Source organism: Berghia stephanieae, chromosome 13, assembly GCF_034508935.2.
Source record: "Berghia stephanieae isolate SIO BIC M18660-M18661 chromosome 13, UCSD_Bste_1.3, whole genome shotgun sequence".
Lineage (NCBI taxonomy): Eukaryota > Metazoa > Mollusca > Gastropoda > Nudibranchia > Aeolidiidae > Berghia > Berghia stephanieae.
The window spans coordinates 36,795,006-36,815,078 of record NC_088372.1 but is presented as its reverse complement, the minus strand read 5'-3'; the positions used below and the strand labels follow the sequence as shown (position 1 = coordinate 36,815,078).

The following is a 20,073-nucleotide window of genomic DNA, read 5'->3' as shown; positions in this document are numbered from 1 at the left end:
TAGGCTGCTAGAAGCTGTGGACTGTAAAAAGTAATAAACAAAAATGAAAATATATAACAGCTTCAAAAAAGAACAAAATACCAAACACAGAATGCTTCAGGCACAAAACCCTTCTTCAGCCAACAACAAAAAAAACAATAAAGACGTAAAAACATTACTAAATTCCAGATTGATGACAGAGATATTTTGTAGGTCTTCTCCTCAGAAAAATCTTAATGTATTTATGTCTTTATCGGTTTTTTGTTGTTGGCTGAAGAAGGGTTTTGAGCCTGAAATGTTTCGTGTTTGGTATTTTGTTCTTTTTTGAAACTGTTATATTCAGTTTTGTTTATTACTCCATTGAAGAGCTATTTATCTCTCCTACTTTACCCAAAAGAAACCAGATAATAGAAGTTTTAAGAGCTATTTATCTCTCCTACTTTACCCAAAAGAAACCAGAGAATAGAAATTTTATCAGTTTTAATTTCCCATTCCACATCCACCAACATTTACTTAAATTCTCAGACTCAAACAAGCAAAAATCAGCAACCAAAATAAAAATGATATCAAAGTACATATAATAATAGAAAACGAAATATTTTGAAACACAAAGTATGTTCATTGGTTTTAAACAATCACAACTAATAATTCAACTTATTATACAATTTTAATGTATCTATTTATGTCCCTGTTATGTGTGACACATTAATTTTTCATTGTATTTTATAATATATATATATATATTTACTTGCATATATGTTTAGACCTGTCAATAATATTTGTATGTCTGGTTTTCATGTTTCTTTTTATTCTCGAGATTTTATTGTAAAGCGCATAGAGCCCTCCAATGGGAATATGTTCTATATAAGCGCAATTTTTTATTATTATTCTTATTATTCTTCTTCTTCTTCTTCTTCGTATTATTATTATTATTATTATTATTATTATTATTATTATTATTATATATACAACACTTATATATGAAAATTATCTTAGCAACAACTCTATCAACTAGTGTTTGCACTTAATTGAGAAATATTTTCTATATGATGAATTTAAAATACACCCTAAATGAAATGCCTTTTTTCTATCTTTCTATCGCCCTCCCAGGAAGTCTGTGAAGAGTATGTTGGCTACGATCGTAATCTTGGCCTGTGTATGTGCAAGACGGATGACCTGGAAGCCATCTGTAGCAGGGAATGTCGTGTCAGTCAGCAATGGCAGATCACATTCACATGTGCCTCAACACCGTTGGTGCCTTATCTAACAATCAGAGATGGCATCAATAACACTGTGGTATGTTCTCCCTCTCCCTCTCCCCCTCCCCCCGACCCCTCTTCTCCTATATCTCCCACAAATTTGCCTGAAAATAACTGAAGATTGGTCTTTTAAACACCAAGGAACAACTATTTACAATCAGAGACAGCAGCAATAACACTGTGGTATGTTCTCCCATAGTGGGCAGGGGGGGGGGGGGGTACATACTGTGTCTTCTATCCCCTTATGTCTGGTTTCTAACATACTTTCTGTCTTTGTCTTGGAATGCGATTACTTGGTTTTGTCCTGGCCCTTGCCGGAGCCCAAATTGGGATGGAAACAGTCAAATGCATATTTATTGTTTTGGGAGATGGTATTTTTTTCCTTGTAAATCATCTTTCTGTTATGTATTATTATATTTGTGTTTTTGAATGTATAATGTAAGCATTTGAGTGTATTCCTCTTTGTTGGATTTTGTGTTTGTGTCCAGATGAGACTTATAGGTGAACTCAAACTAAGTACATTGGTGGTATGCTCTTGGAATCTACATCTGATCCCTAAATGTTCCCAGTTCCCCTATGTCTTACTTTTTCTTGGGTGCTTTAATTGTAATTCTAGAACTTTTTACTATCCCATTTTCTTCCTTTTTACTGGCTCTGATATAACCTAAATGTGTTGCAAGCACCGTAAAACCCTTAAAAACAAAACAAAAACAAACTGTGGTATTTCTCCCTCTCCCCCCGACCCCTCTCCTCCAATATCTCCCACAAACTCGCCTGAAAATAATGGGAGATTGGTCTTTTAAACACCAAGGACCAACTATTTGGAATAATTTACCCTAGGAGCTAAAAAATAGTGATAAGTGTTGAATTGTAAGCTTCAATTTATTAGAAGAAGACAGATACTATTTCCTGTCCCGTCATTGTTTTTGTTTATTCACCTTAACTACGCCATTCACACACATCTCTCATTCGTCCTTAGTGTTTTATCCACCCATTATTCTTCTTCCTTTTCAAATAAAGTGACTGGTTCTAAGTCTTGACCATCTTTCCCACCATCAACCTTCAGTTTTGTGGGTACTTGATAACAACCGTATTGACCTATGACTCATTCACCTCTGACACTTTCACTTTCTTTTTCAACATTTCTTCCTTCCTTCAACTCCTCTTCCTTCTCCTCCATCAATTCTTCCTCTTACACCTCTTTCTCTTCAGCATTGTTATATTCTACATCATCATCATCATCATCATCGTTGTAGTCACCATCATCATCATCATCATCATCATAATTATCATCCACCACCATCATCATCATCATTATCATCCACCACCACCATCATCATCATCATTATCATCCATCATCATCATCATCATGATTATCTTCCATCAACGTCATCATCATCATCATCATCATCATCATCATCATCATCATCATCATCATAATTATCATCCATCAGTATCATCACCACCATCATCTTCATCATCATCATCATCATCATCATCATCATAATTGTCATCATTTTCATCACCACTACCAATGCAGCAATTATTTAACTGATCATAATTTCCAAATTGTTTACTTTCTCCTCCTCCTCCCTCCCCCCCCCCACCCTTCCACTACTGTAGGCCACCATTCCATACGCCAACCTTCTGGGCGTCATCAATGCCCGCAATGCCATCACACCTGACCAATGTGAGGGCAGAGATGATAGCAATTCTTTTGTCCGCATGGTAGAAATGAGCTCCAAAGGATTCCTGGGTATCTACAGCCCTGACTCATCACAGGTGACGTTTGACTTGTAATTAGTTGGCTATGCGGTCTTGTGGTATGACACTCGCTTTCGGATCAGATGGTTCTGGGTCTGAACCCTTGCTCTGTGCATTGTTGAAAAGGCTTTTCACTCACAGTCTCTTACCATACTCAGGTGTAAAATGAGTACCTGGCCATTAACAGCATTGTCTCTGTCTGAAAAAATAATTTTTGATATTGCCTAACAGGCGTCATGTCTCGTTCTACATGTTACTTGCTACCAGGGACTGTTTGAGCACAATTAAGTGGAAATTGCGCTATATAAAACCTCAATTTATTTATTTGGTTATGTCAATTGGTAGTATGTGTTATTAGATTATTGTTACAAATGTTTGATGTACTGTCATAATACTGTTGTCAATGTAAAGCACATTGAGTTTGACATCGTCATGGTTATGTGCTATAGAAATGCTATTATTATTATTATTATTATTATTATTATTATTATTATTATTATTATTATTGTTATTATTATTATTATTATTATTATTATTATTATATTATTATTATTATTATTAATATTATTATTAATATTGTTGTTGTTGTTGTTGCTATTCTTCTTCTTATTTTTATTTCTATTATTATTATTATTTTCTTTATTAATTCTTTTGACCTATTTTAACACCCATATTTACTCTTGTTTTCCCTTTAAGCTCCTGACATTACTCGAGGACAACGCCAAGGGTAACTACACAGGTAACATTACCGTGGACAGTTACACCATCAACTCGCAGACATCAAGGAGAAGACTTCTGGCCACTTCCAATGTCACAGGTTCCATCTTTGCTGGTATCCAGAACCCAACCGTTTGCCTTGCCTATGGAGAAATTATGTTCTTTAGCGTCAGCAACACATACTATCCTATTTATGATGTGTGAGTATGGCTCTTCTATCTTCTTCTCCTTTTTATTCTCCACTGCCTCCCACTATTGCCCCTTCCTCTCTTACTCCACCCTCCACCTCCTCCTCCTCCTCCTGCTCCCCCCCCCCCCCTGATTTGCTGGGTCTGCTAGATTTGCAGAAATCACTTTCCCTATAAACTACATACAGTCTTATCAAATGAATGCTACGCAATTGTTAGTGTTCATTAAACACTACAGAAACTGGTTTAATGAACTCTGATTCAATGGGTTTTATTACTCAGGACTACATTGCACGCAAAATTATTTATCTGTATAATAATAATAATTATAATAATAATAATAATAATAACAACGATAATAATAATAATAATAACAACGATAATAATAATAATAATAATAATGATAACGATAATAATAATAATAATAATAACAACGATAATAATAATAATAATAATAATAACAACGATAATAATAATAATAATAATAATAATAATAATAATAATAATAATAATAATTATTATTATTATTATTATTATTATTATTATTATTATTATTATTATTATTATTATTATTATTATTATTATTATCATATCTTTATTGTCCATGAAGGCAATTTTTCATTTGGTTACAGCATACACATAATAAACGTAATCACTGACACGCATTTTCATTAACAACAACTTGTATAACACCATTCAATGTTTGTTTCTCTTTCTACCTTTGATCAGCAACAACTTGTATAACACCAACTCCAATTTCGACTACGGAGGTTTCCGTGCCTTGATTGAGGCCCAGGCCCAGACAGCCACCTCCACAACACTTTTCGCATACAGGTTTACTGACCCTGGTATCTACAGTTTCTATCTCAGTACTGACATCAACAAGAAAATGGTATGGCTAACTGGATATTTTTTTATTTTTTTTAGGAAGTTTTAACAAAAATTTCAATGTTTATTTGTTTCTTTGGTGTTGTTGAACTAAATTTTTAAAAATATAATTTTGATTTTTAATGTATTTTTAAAGTGCTTGCATTAATTTTTTTTATAAGATCGATTTTTAATATTTCTATTGTTTAGAACTGATATAGTGTACTATTAATGTAACTATAATGTAGTCGCCAAATGTATTGTATTGATATTGTTTTATCTATAATAATAATTATATTTAAGCCAAACTTCAAGGAACAACACATCAAGATTGTTAGATGATAATCGGAAAAAGGTTTCTATTCAACTCAAACTAAAAATAATGTGGAGTGTGGCCAGTTTGGCAGTTTACAACTAAACGTTAAATAAATACTACTAAACTTATTAATCGATATATTACAGTAACCACATTGAGCATTCAAGTAACTGAAAGCTAAGTAAAACAGGTTAAGAGTAACTCTAGCCTTTCTCTCTTGAACTTTTGGATCGCATTAGTGACCCATCATCTCAAAACGGTTTTATATCAGGATGTATCGGACTCCAAAAAGTGAGTTTAGAATTGGAATGAAAAGGAAAAAAAAGAAGGCTTGGGGTTTTGTTGGTTTTTTTTGTCTTTTTTTTACAGTGTGTGAAATTGCATTTGTTCTGTACCGTAATGCTTTGAAATCGACCACAAGTTTTACATCTGTGACTATAAATTTTATATTATATTTTATTAAACTCGTTCATCCCGACATGATACTGCTTCGAAACAGTATGTTACCTATTGATTTTTGTGAGGTTATGTATAGATAGAACGTAATTGACATCACTCAGTTTTTTGTTATTGTTTTTAGCCAGCCATTTTTATGAGTAGTTGTCACTAAATTCTGTCAACTATAAACCCTTAAAGTTACACACAGTTTTGTGTGGTTGAACGTTATTTCCAGCTGGTGAATGTTGTGAGCTTTTTAGGGTAATGCACAGCATTGATATGTCTTACTTTAAATCGGTGAACCCATTCATTATATCCACAGTATGTCAGTGTGTTGCCTCAGAATGCCCAGTGTACAGACAGTGGACCTTTCTTCCCCACCACACCTACCAATGTGGTACAGAATGGAATATCTGTAGATCCTGACATCTTGAAGGAGCCTGACTGGCTTATCATCTTCATCCTTCTGGCCTGTGGTCTAATGGCTATCATCATCATGCTCATCATCTTGGTAAGATGGTCTGAAATTTCAACAGTCTGAAGAAAAAAAAACAAATTAGAAAAAGAAACAAAAAGATTCCTCGTATTCATCTCAATGGTAAATCTTGTCTTTTCTCTTTTTCTTGTACAAAACATTGAGACAACTCAGCCACTCTGAAAGTGAGCCGCAGATGAGATGTTGATAGTAAGGCTTAAACCAAATAATAAGTTTCTGTCTATGTCACTTTAGACAACATGGGTGATTCTTGTTGACATCAGACATTTCGTTTCATGGATTATCTATATTCCTTCATGGAATGCCTGGGCGACAGTATCTATTGATGTCGTGGTGGAAGGGCGTAGTTTAATTAATTTTTTTATTATGTCACTCTACTAAGGCTGAAATAAACTTTGATTCTCTAGGCTTGAAACTCAAAGGAATCTCTCAATAAAATGCAATCAGTAAGTTGTAATAGTCATGTCATCATGAATAGTGCTCACCTGTTCTAACAACCATTGTACTTAGGGACAGGATGACACAGCAAGGTGTATTTGTCTCATAACCAGGAAATACTGAATTTACTTCACACAGGATGCAGTGTACAATGTATTGAACAAGTCTATAATCCCTTTATTGTGTTAAGTTATGTATATATTTGAATTGAAGAAATAAATAATGGATGCCCGATTATTTTGATGAAGTTGATGAGATTTATTTAACTGAAAATCTGGTCGTCTGTCTCTTTGGACAGGTAAAGGGAAGAATGAAATAAAAAGAGAGGGAACAGGAAATAGCAGTACAGCAGTTTATAGGATATTAATACTAACAGTACTGCAGTTATAAAACATGTAGAATTATGATTTCACATTTATTATCACTAATATATATATGATGAGATTATACTCAACATATATTGATCATTATATCGTGAAGAAAATAATCATCTTCTCGGATTGGATAGAGAAAAATGAAGAAAGAAAGGACACTCCTGCATCATTCCCCGTCTCCCCAATTTTTACTTCCTACCAAACTGTGATCTGTCATTACTTTTCTCAAATCTTTTACAAGCCGTTTGATTTACCCAACATCAAAGTTTATCATGTAAGAGAGCAATAATGGCAGTAAATGAATATACAGAGTGGCCAAGTGGCCAGATAAAATCAGGACAGTCACGATTTGGCAATCTGGTGACAAAATTAAATAAGAAAAATTGGACTGTTTTTATGTATGGCAATGACCTTTACATGTCCCAGAGTTGTGCTTTTTTTACTAGAAAATTAAAACAACAGAACGGAAAAGCTGTAAATCTACTTACTTACCTACTTAGGCGGCCCCTTGGGGCGCCCAACATGAGCCACAAGTCTTCGCCATTCTGTCCTGTCCTCCATAAGTGTACGCAGCTCCCAGGTGTTGTCCATTCCTGTGTCATCTAGAAGACAGTGAATGTAAGTTTTATTCTGCCTGCCTCTGCTTCTGGTTCTCTCAGGTGGTTCCCATAGCACAAGACTGCTTGCAATCTCCTCCTTGTGTCTCCAGCAGTGCCCCGCAAGTCTCAGTCTAGATTACATTATATAATAGTCCAAACATACTGGTGTTTTGGGTCATGATGATATTGTGTGTTAGGCTGTCCCATTTTAGCTCGTTGAAAGGTTGACCGCTATGAATATACTAATATAAAGATTTATGACATTCATTTCCATACTTTCTTTTTCCCAATGTACTTTACAATGAATCTAAATCTTGTCATTAGAGGATTGATTATGAAAGTGTTTGATAATCGCTTAGAGTCTGGTGTCTCGGAGTTATAGCGCTATATAAATTTTCAGCATTATTATTATTATTGTTGTCAATTGTCAATTTCCTCTATTTTCCCCCCTTCGTTCACAGCTCTTGTTCCGTAAATACGGCTGGTCCAAGACTTCCTATCTATACCCCTTCTACCGACTGATTGCCAGACACTACAATTTCGACGACTACTCCAGCAAAGGGTCAACGGTGTATCCCGTACGCAAGTACCACAGGAACATGCAGGCCCTGGCCATGGGTAATGGGGCCGATGGAGTAGATGATTCACCTGTCGGCAAACAACTGGCCATTCTGGATGGTGGGTATTTGTGGCCCCTGGTCTCAAAACACTATTAAGTCGGGATGATTAAGATGCTTAAAATGGAATTTGTAGCCAGAAATATCATGCTTAAGTTGCGTTTATATGCTTTATAGAGGAGACAGAATATCATATTTTATTGTGCGTTTTATATTTTTGACCAGTTTAACTATAATTTGACTTTTTAGCATCTGGTCCATCCCAACACATTTAGCTTAGGACTCATTTGATTGCCTTAAAGCAAGGATGTGTATTGATTAAAAATAATATTTTTTGAGGAAAATATATGTGTGGCATTTTCTGCTTGTCAAAATCACTCATGAAAGTCAATTTTTATTGAAATTAGAGTAACGATGTCACTCCCTGAACTTATAATAATTTTTTTTTTTTTAAGAACTATATCACATACTCTAAGGACACATTGAAAATTTTTATGGATGGGAATTCTACGTCAGATTGAACAATCTGTTTATGCCCTTTACATGTTAAATTTCTTATTCAGAAACTAAACAATACAAGTAAGAAGAAGTCGTAAAAATATGAAATCGCTATTCAAACATTGATTTAAAACAAATTCTCATGAAACGGATTTAGTTTTGAAAGTTGATAATTGATTTAACTTTCTAGTTTGAAAGGGTGAATAATGAGTTATTTGACTAAAGTTGTTTACATTCTCCATGCAAGTAAATTATATAATGATTAGTTATTGACCCCTCTGTCCATCCAGCAGTGATTGGGTAGTTGGATCTGTTAAATCTGGTTGAAAGTACTTTATGCAATAGCCTAGCATCCTATCCAAAGGGTAGCAAGAAAATGTCATTGTTATGCAGAGCTACAAAAAGTGAGATAAACTCAGGTTCCACTGGCTTTAAGGTTCTGAAGGAATATTATTTTTCATGTTTTTTTTTTTCTCAGCTGGAGCAGTGGAAGTGAAGAATGACGATTTCTGGGACTACGATCGTCAGACAGACCTTGAAGGCTTTAATTCCAGCACTGTCTACGACACACTGGCCAAGCAATCCAGGGACGTCACCCAGACCATCGGCAAACAGAAGGAAGATGTCAAACTGATGTACCAGCGTATTGCCAACCAAGCAGAATCTCTTAAAGGTAAACTCTTGTCTTAATTTTATATAGCATTGACTACTAGGATGGGGAGAGTAAAAGGAGATAGTGACAGCTTTACGAAGATATTGATCTAATTCTGGAAAGTTCTTGGTAGTCATGACAGCCAAAATAGATAAATAAACATAATAAGAACATAAATTAGCACTTTTCCCAGGTACACACCATACTCAATTAGATTTATTGTTAGATTTTACCCTTTTATTTTCTAGGTATTTGGCATACATTTTAAAGTTAATGCTGTATTTAAGAGGCAGATTTTTTTAATTAGATGGATTTCTATTTACAGAAAGCTTAATGAAAATAAAAGAACTAAGAAAAATATGATACATAGTTTTGACTAGCCCTCTTCACATCATTAGCGGTAGCAATAAGTATAGGTAGAGCTAAAATAGAATATGTTCAAAGAAGAAACCCCTTGAACGTGTTTTGGTTACACTCTTTTGGAAAATGGACTATGCCATGGTCATGACTCCTAGGTGGTTTTCTATTTTTCCTCCTTTTCTTTTATTGCTAGCACAAGGCTTGAACTCAGGACTTCCTGATCAGGGTCTTTTATTCTGGCATCGTTTATGTGCGCTCTTTTTCACTACTTTTTCAATTCAATTCAATTTAAATATTTATTTGTTTTCGGCATTTAAAAATGTTTCATAGATAATGTAGTCAGGCTAATAGAAGCCTTTGGCCGACATCAATACACTACTAATAATACACTACTCCATCGATATTAATAACATATCTATAAATCAACATCAACAACTGGCAATTTTCCCATAGAAATCGCTGATATAAAATGATCTCGCCATTGTATAGGTCTATGGGCGGCCAAGATGAATCTTAAAGGCACATCAGCCCTGGCCACAGACCAAGACCTTGCTTGCTATGAGAGAAAGCTGGAGACCCTGGAAATTGAGCTGGAGAGACGTAAGGACCTCGGCAGGCAATTTGAGGCAATCCTCAACAGGCAGGAAGAGATGATTAGACAGGATGGAAACTCTAGGGAACAACACCAGGTATGATTTGAAGATTTTGATTCATTAATAATAATAATAATTATAATAATAATAATAATAATAATAATAATAATAATAATAATAATAATAATAATAATAATGATGAAAACTTATATAGCACTATAACTCCGAGACACCAGACTCTAAGCGCTTAAATTACAAATTACTTTGGCTGAAACATACTCATTACATTACATGGAATGATGTAAAATTATGTACATTAATGTTTAATTAGGGATCTTTTGTGATATGTTGTTGTGTGGTCACAGCTTTCAGCAGTTGACTTCAGATTAGTTTTATCTTGTTATTTAAAAATATACAAATAGATAATAAGGAGAGTTGTGAATCTTTAATGAATATATTAGACAGAATTAACTGTCAACAAAGAAAGGGCTCATAATCTATTGTTTAAGTGTATAGAAACTATTTGTCAATTTTATTTTTGTTTGTAGAATCAGGAACTGAGCTTTTAAAAATTTGAGCTTTTACATAGTGCAATATCCACTAAACATGCTCAAAGCGCTTTACAAGGGTTCCCTGACCAACAGCAACACGTAACATGTAAAGCAGGACATGACGCCCTATGAGACGATATTTCAATTTTTTTCTGACAAAGACAATGCTGTTAACGGCCAGGTACTCATTTTACACCTGAGTATGGTGAGGGAATGTGAGTAAAGAGCCTTTTCCAAGGACAACTATGCACAGAGCGAGGCTTGAACCCAGGACCTTCTGATCCAAAGGCGAGTGTCATACCACTAGACCACATAGCCGCACAAAGATTTGGGGGAAAGTACTTTGCGATAGACAAGCGCCCTATCCAAAGGATAGCAAGCAATTGCTATTGTCTGTTTCACGCTACGGGCCAAATGGCTCTGAAGGACTACTTACTTACTTTTATATCTACCTTTTCTTGTAGGTCGCCTTCCAATCCAGCATGCGTGAGGCCTCCAGACTCCTGTGTCAACATGCAGAGAGACTCCAGAAAGGTGGCAGTGATGAAGGCGTCAACCAACAACAGATGAACGACATCCTAGATCAGAGAGTGGCCCTTCTGTTGGAGAAGATGACTGACTTGTCGAAGACAGAATGCAAGAGGAGTGGAGCTTGGGGTGTGCTCGGAGAAGGTGGGTGTCTCATTGTTGATTGGTTTGTTAAGTGATATTGTAATGACGGCGACTAAAACTCGAACTTTTAGTTTGAGCCAGCGCTCCACCGGTGGGAGGGTAATTAATCAAGTTGTGACAGGTCGATGACTCATCATGCTACCGGCATCGGCATTTTCGCTACCTGTATTTTTCTCTCTCCGATTCTGCATTTTATTGATATTTTCAACTAATCGTTGCTCAATAATCCATTGACCTAACTTTTTCTTATTTATATATTCTTGTTCTTCATAATGTAAAGAATATTGTCATACCATTTGTATGGCTATGAACCTAATAGTTTTACAACGCCACTCTCCATGAGTTGTACTATAATTCAATGCAAGATCATAACTATAATTGGTAAGAAACATGTGAATAAATAGCATAAGTCACCGTACAGGCAAATAATTTTGGGATAATCAGAAGCAGAAGAGAATGAGGAAAAAGTGTATGTAAGTTTTATGGCCTGTTCAGACCTGGCAGTCCTATGAGAGGTCTTGATATTGTGGTAACTCCTTATCAAATCCACCAGTATCCTGTCCACAAATTAGCCAGTCACAGTGATGACTGGCAGGTACGTGTTAGTGTGTGTCTTATACAACTGATATCCAATCATTCCTTATGAATAAGATTCACTTGATGACATATTTCATTAATTAATAATATAAATTCTATGGTCTGTCACGTTCCCGATCACATTGTCAGTAATAATGTCAGTAATAAATTTACTAAGAAATATTTCTATCACTCTCTCTCTCTCTCTTCTATTTTCACACATCACAACTAACAAAGTTTCATGTCTAATCACAATGCATGCAACACCATTATGAAAACAAATAAACAAGTTTAACAATAGTTTCTCATCTATTTTCAACACCAACCAGAAAGGAGAGATATCATTCTAATATTTAGGATTATTATTAGGGGCCTTTATGAAGTACTGACGTCTGGTTCAACTTGAAGCAATGATGTTTCCATTGTGAAAGACAATTTTGCTTTTTCACTTCGAAGTCCTCCTGCTCTTTTTTCAATCTTCCCTATGCTAGAATGGAGCAGTTGACCACCTTGCTCGCCATGGAATCCTAAACCTATCTTATATCGCTTCAACCAGTAAATGCAGTGCATTTCCAATATATGTAATTTGGGGTAATTGAGTGAGGGAATGCTTCTCTGTAATTCTGCAAATACCTTGCGACGGCTTCCTCTGCTCTTTTAATTTTTTCTGATGACATGGGATTTGAATGTGATACTAATTTATGTACATCTCTGTAGCTGTCATTTAAAGTATTATATTTGATCTCAAGTTGAATTATTTTCGTGATTAGGGTGTCTCTTTGGGTGTTTGTACTAACTGCATGTATCTTTGTAAGGTGTCTGTAGATTACTTTCTTTATGTATTTGTGGCAGTGATTGCCAATGAAGTGGCCACCGTGAAATGCTTGTCTGACAATTTTATTCTGATCTAAAACATGTTGTATTGCTTTTCTAACTGGTCCGATGATACTTTATTTACATTCTTTCATGTCATGCAAATTTTTCTTTATCTTTTTAAGTTGCTTCTCCCAACTCCTCTTTTCAAACATCTTTTGCCACAACGTCTACATAGATTATTTAGTTTTGTTATTTGAGTTTCAAGAGAATGTTCCATCCATGTCTGTAGTACAAAAAAAATATTTCAGTGCCACAAATAAAATTAATATAAAAAAATTAAATCACTCAACCAAAAATAATAATGTTATTTCACACAACGGATTGCCCAGATTTTAAATAATCATAACTTTTTTATTTCGTGTGAATTAAGCGTACTTCTTGGACATACTAATTGCAAATTTATTGTATTATTTTAGGGTGTAAGAAAATATGACCCTCATGGTGACAAAACATGTTTTAAAAATATTTTAATCAATGATATACGGTGGACAGAACAATTTCACTCACTAATTTGAAATATTCTTATCTGCTTTATAATCCAATTGGCACTTCACAAAAATATATATAATGACGACAGAAATTTAAAATATTTAAAAAAATAAGAAGAAATTGTGTGACACATGGGTTTCCAGTATTAAATGATGTAAGGAGTGCATTTCTTATGAATTTTTTGACAATATCACCCTTGTTTTCGGACCTCGCTTACCTCCCCTTGTTTCAACTGACGAAGGTGCAGGTAATTAATCACTTGTGACAGGTGAAGTTCCCTGTTATCAGTGATTTGCCTGTGATCAGGGGAGTGGAATGGGCGACAGGGGAAGATGCACAGTGGGTGGCACGGGGGATACAGCAAGATCAAAGCAAAAACTAAAGAGTCAAAAATTAAGTTAGTTTTATTCGCCGTGTAATGCACTTTGAGGTTTTGGCAAAAAGCATTATAGAAGAATTCTTTACTGTTGTTATTATTATTATTATTATTATTATTATTATTATTATTATTATTAATATTATTATTATTATTGATACTTGTTCTATAGTCTGGTCAATTTTACTTTTCTCCCTCCCACTTCAGGCACAGGAGGTCAGCTGGTCCAACCAGGCTCCAACATCCCTCTATCCAGGAATGACTTGTTCACTCCAACCAATGGCATCAAGGCAGGCAACCTCATGTCCCTGGACGACAAGACTGGTCTCATCCGGCCCAAATCAGGCACCCAGATGGTCCAAGCAGACGGTATCGTGGTACCAATTCCTCCCAACCATTTCGTACATCCTCAGACAGGTCATGTGCTGCCCATGCAGAGTAATGTGGCCTTTGACCCCGTGACCTCAAGGCTGGTTTTCGTCGTTGACTCTGCCACATGTAAGCTTTTTGTTTATTTTCCTTCTTTACACTTTCTTGTTTTTCTGGTCTGTAGATTACTGTGCATAAAAAAAAAAAAGAAAAAATAATAAAAATGAAATTTAAGGCTCCACCTTAAAGCACCAAATAAAAATACAATATATTTTTGAGGGTACAAACTGCATATTAGAAAAGGGGGGGGGGGGGAGGGGGTATCTGGCCACTAAAAGCATTGTCTCTGTCCCAAAAAGTATTGTAATATCTCCTAACAGGCATCATGCCTCAACACACATGTTAAGTATTGCTTTTGGCTAGGGACACCTTGTAAAGCGATTTGAGCACATTGAGTGGATATAAAAAAGCTGTATTTTGTTTTTTTATTTTTTTTTATTTTAGAAGTTGAACTTAACTTAGTTTGCTTATACTTGAACTTCCTTTCTCACCAGGTGAAGCAGCCAAGACAGATGACCCCTACATTCCATACGTGCCCTACCCCGTCAACCCTAACACCGGTGAGAGAGTGAACACCAAACTACAGCCCATGACCAGCAAGGCAGACTTCAAGTGGGGTCTTCCCATGTCTGACCCAGCCCTGGGTCTACACGTCCCCATCCTGGCCATGACCACTGGATCGGTCATTCCCGTTGGTGGCGTGCATACTGACCCCGTCACTGGACTGCCTGTGCCCATTGAGGTAGGGGATTTGTACTGTAAAACCTCTATAGTCATCCTGCTCCCCTCTGCCCTGCTACAACACCAAAACTGTGTATTGCCAACTCAGAGATTTAATGGCAATACTGACTTTATTCTAAATCATATTTTTGTTTTCAGTGTGTTTTGTTTATTATTTGGAGCTATTTAATTCATTTTTCTTTAATACTCTCAAGTTCATATGCATGGAAAATCGAACAAATTTGTCAATTTCAAGGAGGGTGAACTTGAGAGAGTTAATACATTTTTGAAGTTTTTAGCTCAGTACATACCACACTGGGGGCAGCGTGGCTCAGCAGTTTGGTCTTTGCTTCGTACCCAAAAGGTACCGAGTTCAACTACCCGCTCCTTGAGCACGTTGCCTCGCCCTAGCTCACTTTGCGGTGCTGCACTGCAGCTGACACCTGGGTTATTCCAGTCTTCCCTTGGAATCGACCCTAAAGACAAATTTCCCTTGGGATGAATAAAGGGAATTTTATCTTTTATCTTTATCATATAATATTCATCTGACTATCATGACCACAGCTATTTACCCCTCTTGTACTGAGTGGGGTTCCTGACCTCCATAGTGGGCAGGGGGTACATACTGTGTCTTCTATCCCTTATATCTGTTTTCCACATGCTTTCAGTCTTTGTCTTGGAATGAGATTACTTGATTTTGTCCTGGCCCTGGCCGGAGTCCTAACTGGGAGGGAAACAGTCAAATGCATAGTTATTGTTTTGGGAGATGATATTTTTTTCCTTGTAAATTATCTCTCTGTTATGTATTATTATAATTTGTTATTTTGATTGTATAATGTAAGCATTTGAGTGTATTCCTCTTTGTTGATTTTGTGCTTGTGTCCGATGAGACTTATGGGTGATCTCAAACTAAGTACATTGGGGTATGCTCTTGGAATCTACATCTGATCCCTATTTGTTCCAGTTCCCTATGTCTTACATTTTCTTGGTGCTTTAATTGTAATTCTAAAACTCCTGACTATCCATTTTCTTCCTTTTTACTGGTTCTGATATAACCTAAATGTATTGCAAGCGCCGTAAAACCTTAAAAACAAAAACAAACAGATTATCATGACCACAGCTAATTACCCCTCTTGTAGGATGGATATTGTTGGATGAGTTAACAGTTCTTTCAGAGCCCTACAGCCCATGGAGCTGGGGTTTATCTCAGTTTCCATAACGTTAACCAGACAACAGAAAATGATTGGATATGTTGGCAAAGTACTTTCAACCAGATCTAACAACCCAGCTACCCAATCACTGTAGGTGAACAAGGGGGTTAGAAAATAAAAATCTCAATTGTAACCAGGTTTGATATCGGTACATTAGCATGTAAAGCATTCGCTCTCCCAACTGAACTCTCCAGATCCCTTGATAATTTTTAAACATTTGAGTGTATCCCTATTAGTTGGGACCTGGGCTTGTGTGTGGATGAAACTTTTAGGGGATGTCAAACTAAGTACTTTGATAGTGTGCTCTTGGAATCTACATCTGTTTCCTATTTGAACCAATTCCCCTTTGTCTTACCTTTTCTTGGGTGCTTTAATTGTAATTCCAGAACTTTTGACAATCCCATTTTCTTCCTTTTTACTGGCGCTGATATGACCTTAATGTGTTGCAAGCGCCGTAAAACTCTTAAAAACAAAACAAAAAAAACATTGATGAGTTGTTAAAGAGTTCTCTATTCTATTTTTCTTGTTTTTCACTTGACAGCTTGGATCCATCATGGCTGATCCCAACAGTGGACAAGCTGTTCCTATTTTAGCCGTGACCATTGACCCAGAGACGGGTAAGGAATTTCATAATCATTTTGTAAATAGCTGGATTCAAAACCAACCTGAATTCAAATGAATTCATTGTCATGATCATCTTCGTCATCATCATCATCATCATCATCAATTATCACATCATCATCATCATCATCATCATCATCATCATCTTCGTCATCACCATCATCATCATCATCATTATCATCATCATCAGAATCATTATTTAAATCTTCATTATCATCTTCCACATTAGCTGGATTTGTTTCCCTTCTCTTCCTCCTACTCCTCCTCCTCTTCCTTTTCAATCCTTACTCCTCCTCTCCTACTCCTCTTCCTCCTCCCACTCCTCCTCCTCCTCATCGTCCCCTCCTCTTCCTCCCCTTCTCTTGCTCATCATCATCATCATCAATCATTATCAGAAAATTATCACTACTTTAACTCCACAGGTGTTGTGGTGCCAGTGGGCGGTACCAAGGAGGGAAGCCACACCCAACACATGCCAATCATCCTAGGCGACACCCACGTAGACAAAGACAGCAAGAAGATGGTACCCACACACAGTGGCCTATTGGATAACGCCAATGTCACCCCATCTGCAGGAGGATACCAGTCACTGCTGGACTCCAACATGCTGGCTTGTGAAGTGAGAGCTGCTGAAGCTGTCCGAGATTACAAAGAGGCTCTATATGCCCAAGGTAATGATGAAAATGTTGCTGCTTGAAGCTCGAAGTAAAAAATAAAGATAAGTGTTGAAATGTAAGCTACAGCGCATAGTTGAGTTCTTGGAAAAGGATCTTTACTCACTTTCTCTCACCATACAGGTGTAAAATGAGTACCTGGCCTTTAACTGTGTTGTCTCTGTCGGAAAAAAATTGTAATATCGCCTAACAGGCGTCATGTCTCATCCTACATGTTAAGTGTTGCTGTTGGCGAGTGACCCCTTGTAAAGATCTTTGAGCTTGTTTGGTGGATATTGTGCTATATAAAAGCTCAGGTGATTTTTTTTGTGGTTTTTATTTTTTTATTTTTAACTATTTTCCTTTTTCTACTCAAAAAGAACTGGAGCAACAAAAAACAAAGAATTCAAATTTCATCCTAATCTTTCCCCTTCTATTTCCCTTGAACAACCAGCAAAAATTAAAACTATTATCCTTTTTCTACTCTAAAAGAAATGGAGCAACAAAAAACAAAGAATTCAAATTTCATCCTAATCTTTCCCCTTCTATTTCCCTTGAACAACCAGCAAAAATTAAAACTATTATCCTTTTTCTACTCTAAAAGAAATGGAGCAACAAAAAACAAAGAATTCAAATTTCATCCTAATCTTTCCCCTTCTATTTCCCTTGAACAACCAGCAAAAATTAAAACTATTATCCTTTTTCTACTCTAAAAGAAATGGAGCAACAAAAAACAAAGAATTCAAATTTCATCCTAATCTTTCCCCTTCTATTTCCCTTGAACAACCAGCAAAAATTAAAACTATTATCCTTTTTCTACTCTAAAAGAAATGGAGCAACAAAAAACAAAGAATTCAAATTTCATCCTAATCTTTCCCCTTCTATTTCCCTTGAACAACCAGCAAAAATTAAAACTATTATCCTTTTTCTACTCTAAAAGAAATGGAGCAACAAAAAACAAAGAATTCAAATTTCATCCTAATCTTTCTCCTTCTATTTCCCTTGAACAACCAGCAAAAATTAAAACTATTATCCTTTTTCTACTCTAAAAGAAATGGAGCAACAATAAACAAAGAATTCAAATTTCATACCAATCTTTCCCCTTCTATTTCCCTTGAAAAACCAGCAAAAATTAAAACTATTATCCTTTTTCTACTCTAAAAGAAATGGAGCAACAATAAACAAAGAATTCAAATTTCATACCAATCTTTCCCCTTCTATTTCCCTTGAAAAATCAGCTGTCCATGGAGGTAGCATCAACATCCGGCATGAGGAATCCAATCTGACAGCTGCCATGAAGGAACTCAACCTGGCTAGAGAGCAGATGAAGGCCATGAGGCTGAGAGCCTTGCATGACATTGAAAGGAGACGCAATAGAGCTACTATACTGGCTACAACTGGAGGATCGCCTGGTAAGTGAGACTGTGTCACTTTTGTTGTGCTATTTTTTTTTTTTGATAACTACTATGTTACTAGTGTATCTATGTGAGTGTGTCTATGTCAACATTGTATTTGTTATAAATGTGTGACCAAATGACACAATGCCACTTTTTTTAGGACAATAAAGATTTATTATTATTATGAAAATTAAGAGAGCAAGCATTAGTACAATTAAATAGCTGATGAAGTCAAGATGACCAGATGATGTGGGGGCAATCATTGCAAATATTTCTGGGCCTATTGTTAAAAGTCAATTTATTTCACATACATAACCCCACCTGATTTTGAGTATAGCTGTAGGTAGTGATGGATAATATAAGAAAGCTGATACAGGAAGATGCATAACAGGTGACTTGTACTGTATGAAGTAGCATCTTAAAGGGCACTGATATGATAAAACTATAGAAATGTGCTTTTTAAATGTTCAAATGAAAATAGATCTGTAAATAGATCTTTAAGGTGTCTTGTTTTGTTGTTAGTTTTGAATAATAATAATAATAAGAAGAAGAATGATATTAATGATGATGATTATGGTTATAATTGATGATGATGATGATGATGGTAATAATTATATATAATGATATTAATAAAATAATAATAATAATAATAATAATAATAATAATAATAATAATAATAATAATAATAATAATAATAATAATAATAATAATAATAATGTTAAATGACACTTGTTGAGTGCGTTTCATGAACCAAACATCTCAGAAGTGCTTAAACCCTTTGTAAAATGTCTAGTGGACATTGCGCTATATATGAAAGCTTGCTTTTACTTTTTATGATCTGCCTATTATATGTATTTCTTGAAATGATTAATGCAGCTAATGTATAACTGTCTCCCTTTTCCCCATCCAGGAATGTACCAATTCCCCAAAACAGGCCAACTCCTCCCAATCTTGATTGGCACCAACATGGCCGATCCATCTGGATCTGGCCAAGAAGTTCCCATCATTGGAGCTGAGAGAGATGTCCTCACCGGCAAGGTTATGCCCCTGGCTGGAACCATGGAAGATCCTGAGGGTGCTGGTAAGAATACACTGTTTTCCAAATCAAATAAAACTTTATTTCATTTCATGGTTTTACACTTCCTGCAGGTTCTATAGATAGTTCGAAGATGACGTCACTTAGGTCTTTGTTATTGTTTTTTTGCCATCTGTGTTTATGAGTAATGTTCACTGAACTGTTATAAACCGACTATAAACGTTCATGGATACACACAGTTTTGTGTGTTGGTCTGTTATACTTCCGGATGGCAATGTTATGAGCTTCTTAGCCAAGCACATACTATCTAT

At 35.7% G+C, this 20,073-nt stretch overlaps 1 protein-coding gene across 1 annotated transcript in view; it reads left to right on the top strand.

Annotated features, from left to right (window-relative positions):
* The window catches only part of LOC144959016 (uncharacterized), a 212,342-nt gene that overhangs the window by 159,081 nt on the left and 33,188 nt on the right, over positions 1–20,073 (top strand). The window contains exons 71-85 of the mRNA XM_078891350.1: positions 1,090–1,275; positions 2,862–3,020; positions 3,699–3,919; positions 4,637–4,799; positions 5,851–6,039; positions 7,897–8,113; positions 9,029–9,223; positions 10,052–10,251; positions 11,171–11,378; positions 13,903–14,193; positions 14,619–14,866; positions 16,597–16,672; positions 17,099–17,347; positions 18,568–18,741; positions 19,637–19,807. Of these exons, the coding sequence (XP_078747476.1) occupies positions 1,090–1,275; positions 2,862–3,020; positions 3,699–3,919; positions 4,637–4,799; positions 5,851–6,039; positions 7,897–8,113; positions 9,029–9,223; positions 10,052–10,251; positions 11,171–11,378; positions 13,903–14,193; positions 14,619–14,866; positions 16,597–16,672; positions 17,099–17,347; positions 18,568–18,741; positions 19,637–19,807 (2,947 nt within the window). The remainder of the gene's footprint in view (positions 1–1,089; positions 1,276–2,861; positions 3,021–3,698; positions 3,920–4,636; positions 4,800–5,850; positions 6,040–7,896; positions 8,114–9,028; positions 9,224–10,051; positions 10,252–11,170; positions 11,379–13,902; positions 14,194–14,618; positions 14,867–16,596; positions 16,673–17,098; positions 17,348–18,567; positions 18,742–19,636; positions 19,808–20,073) is intronic.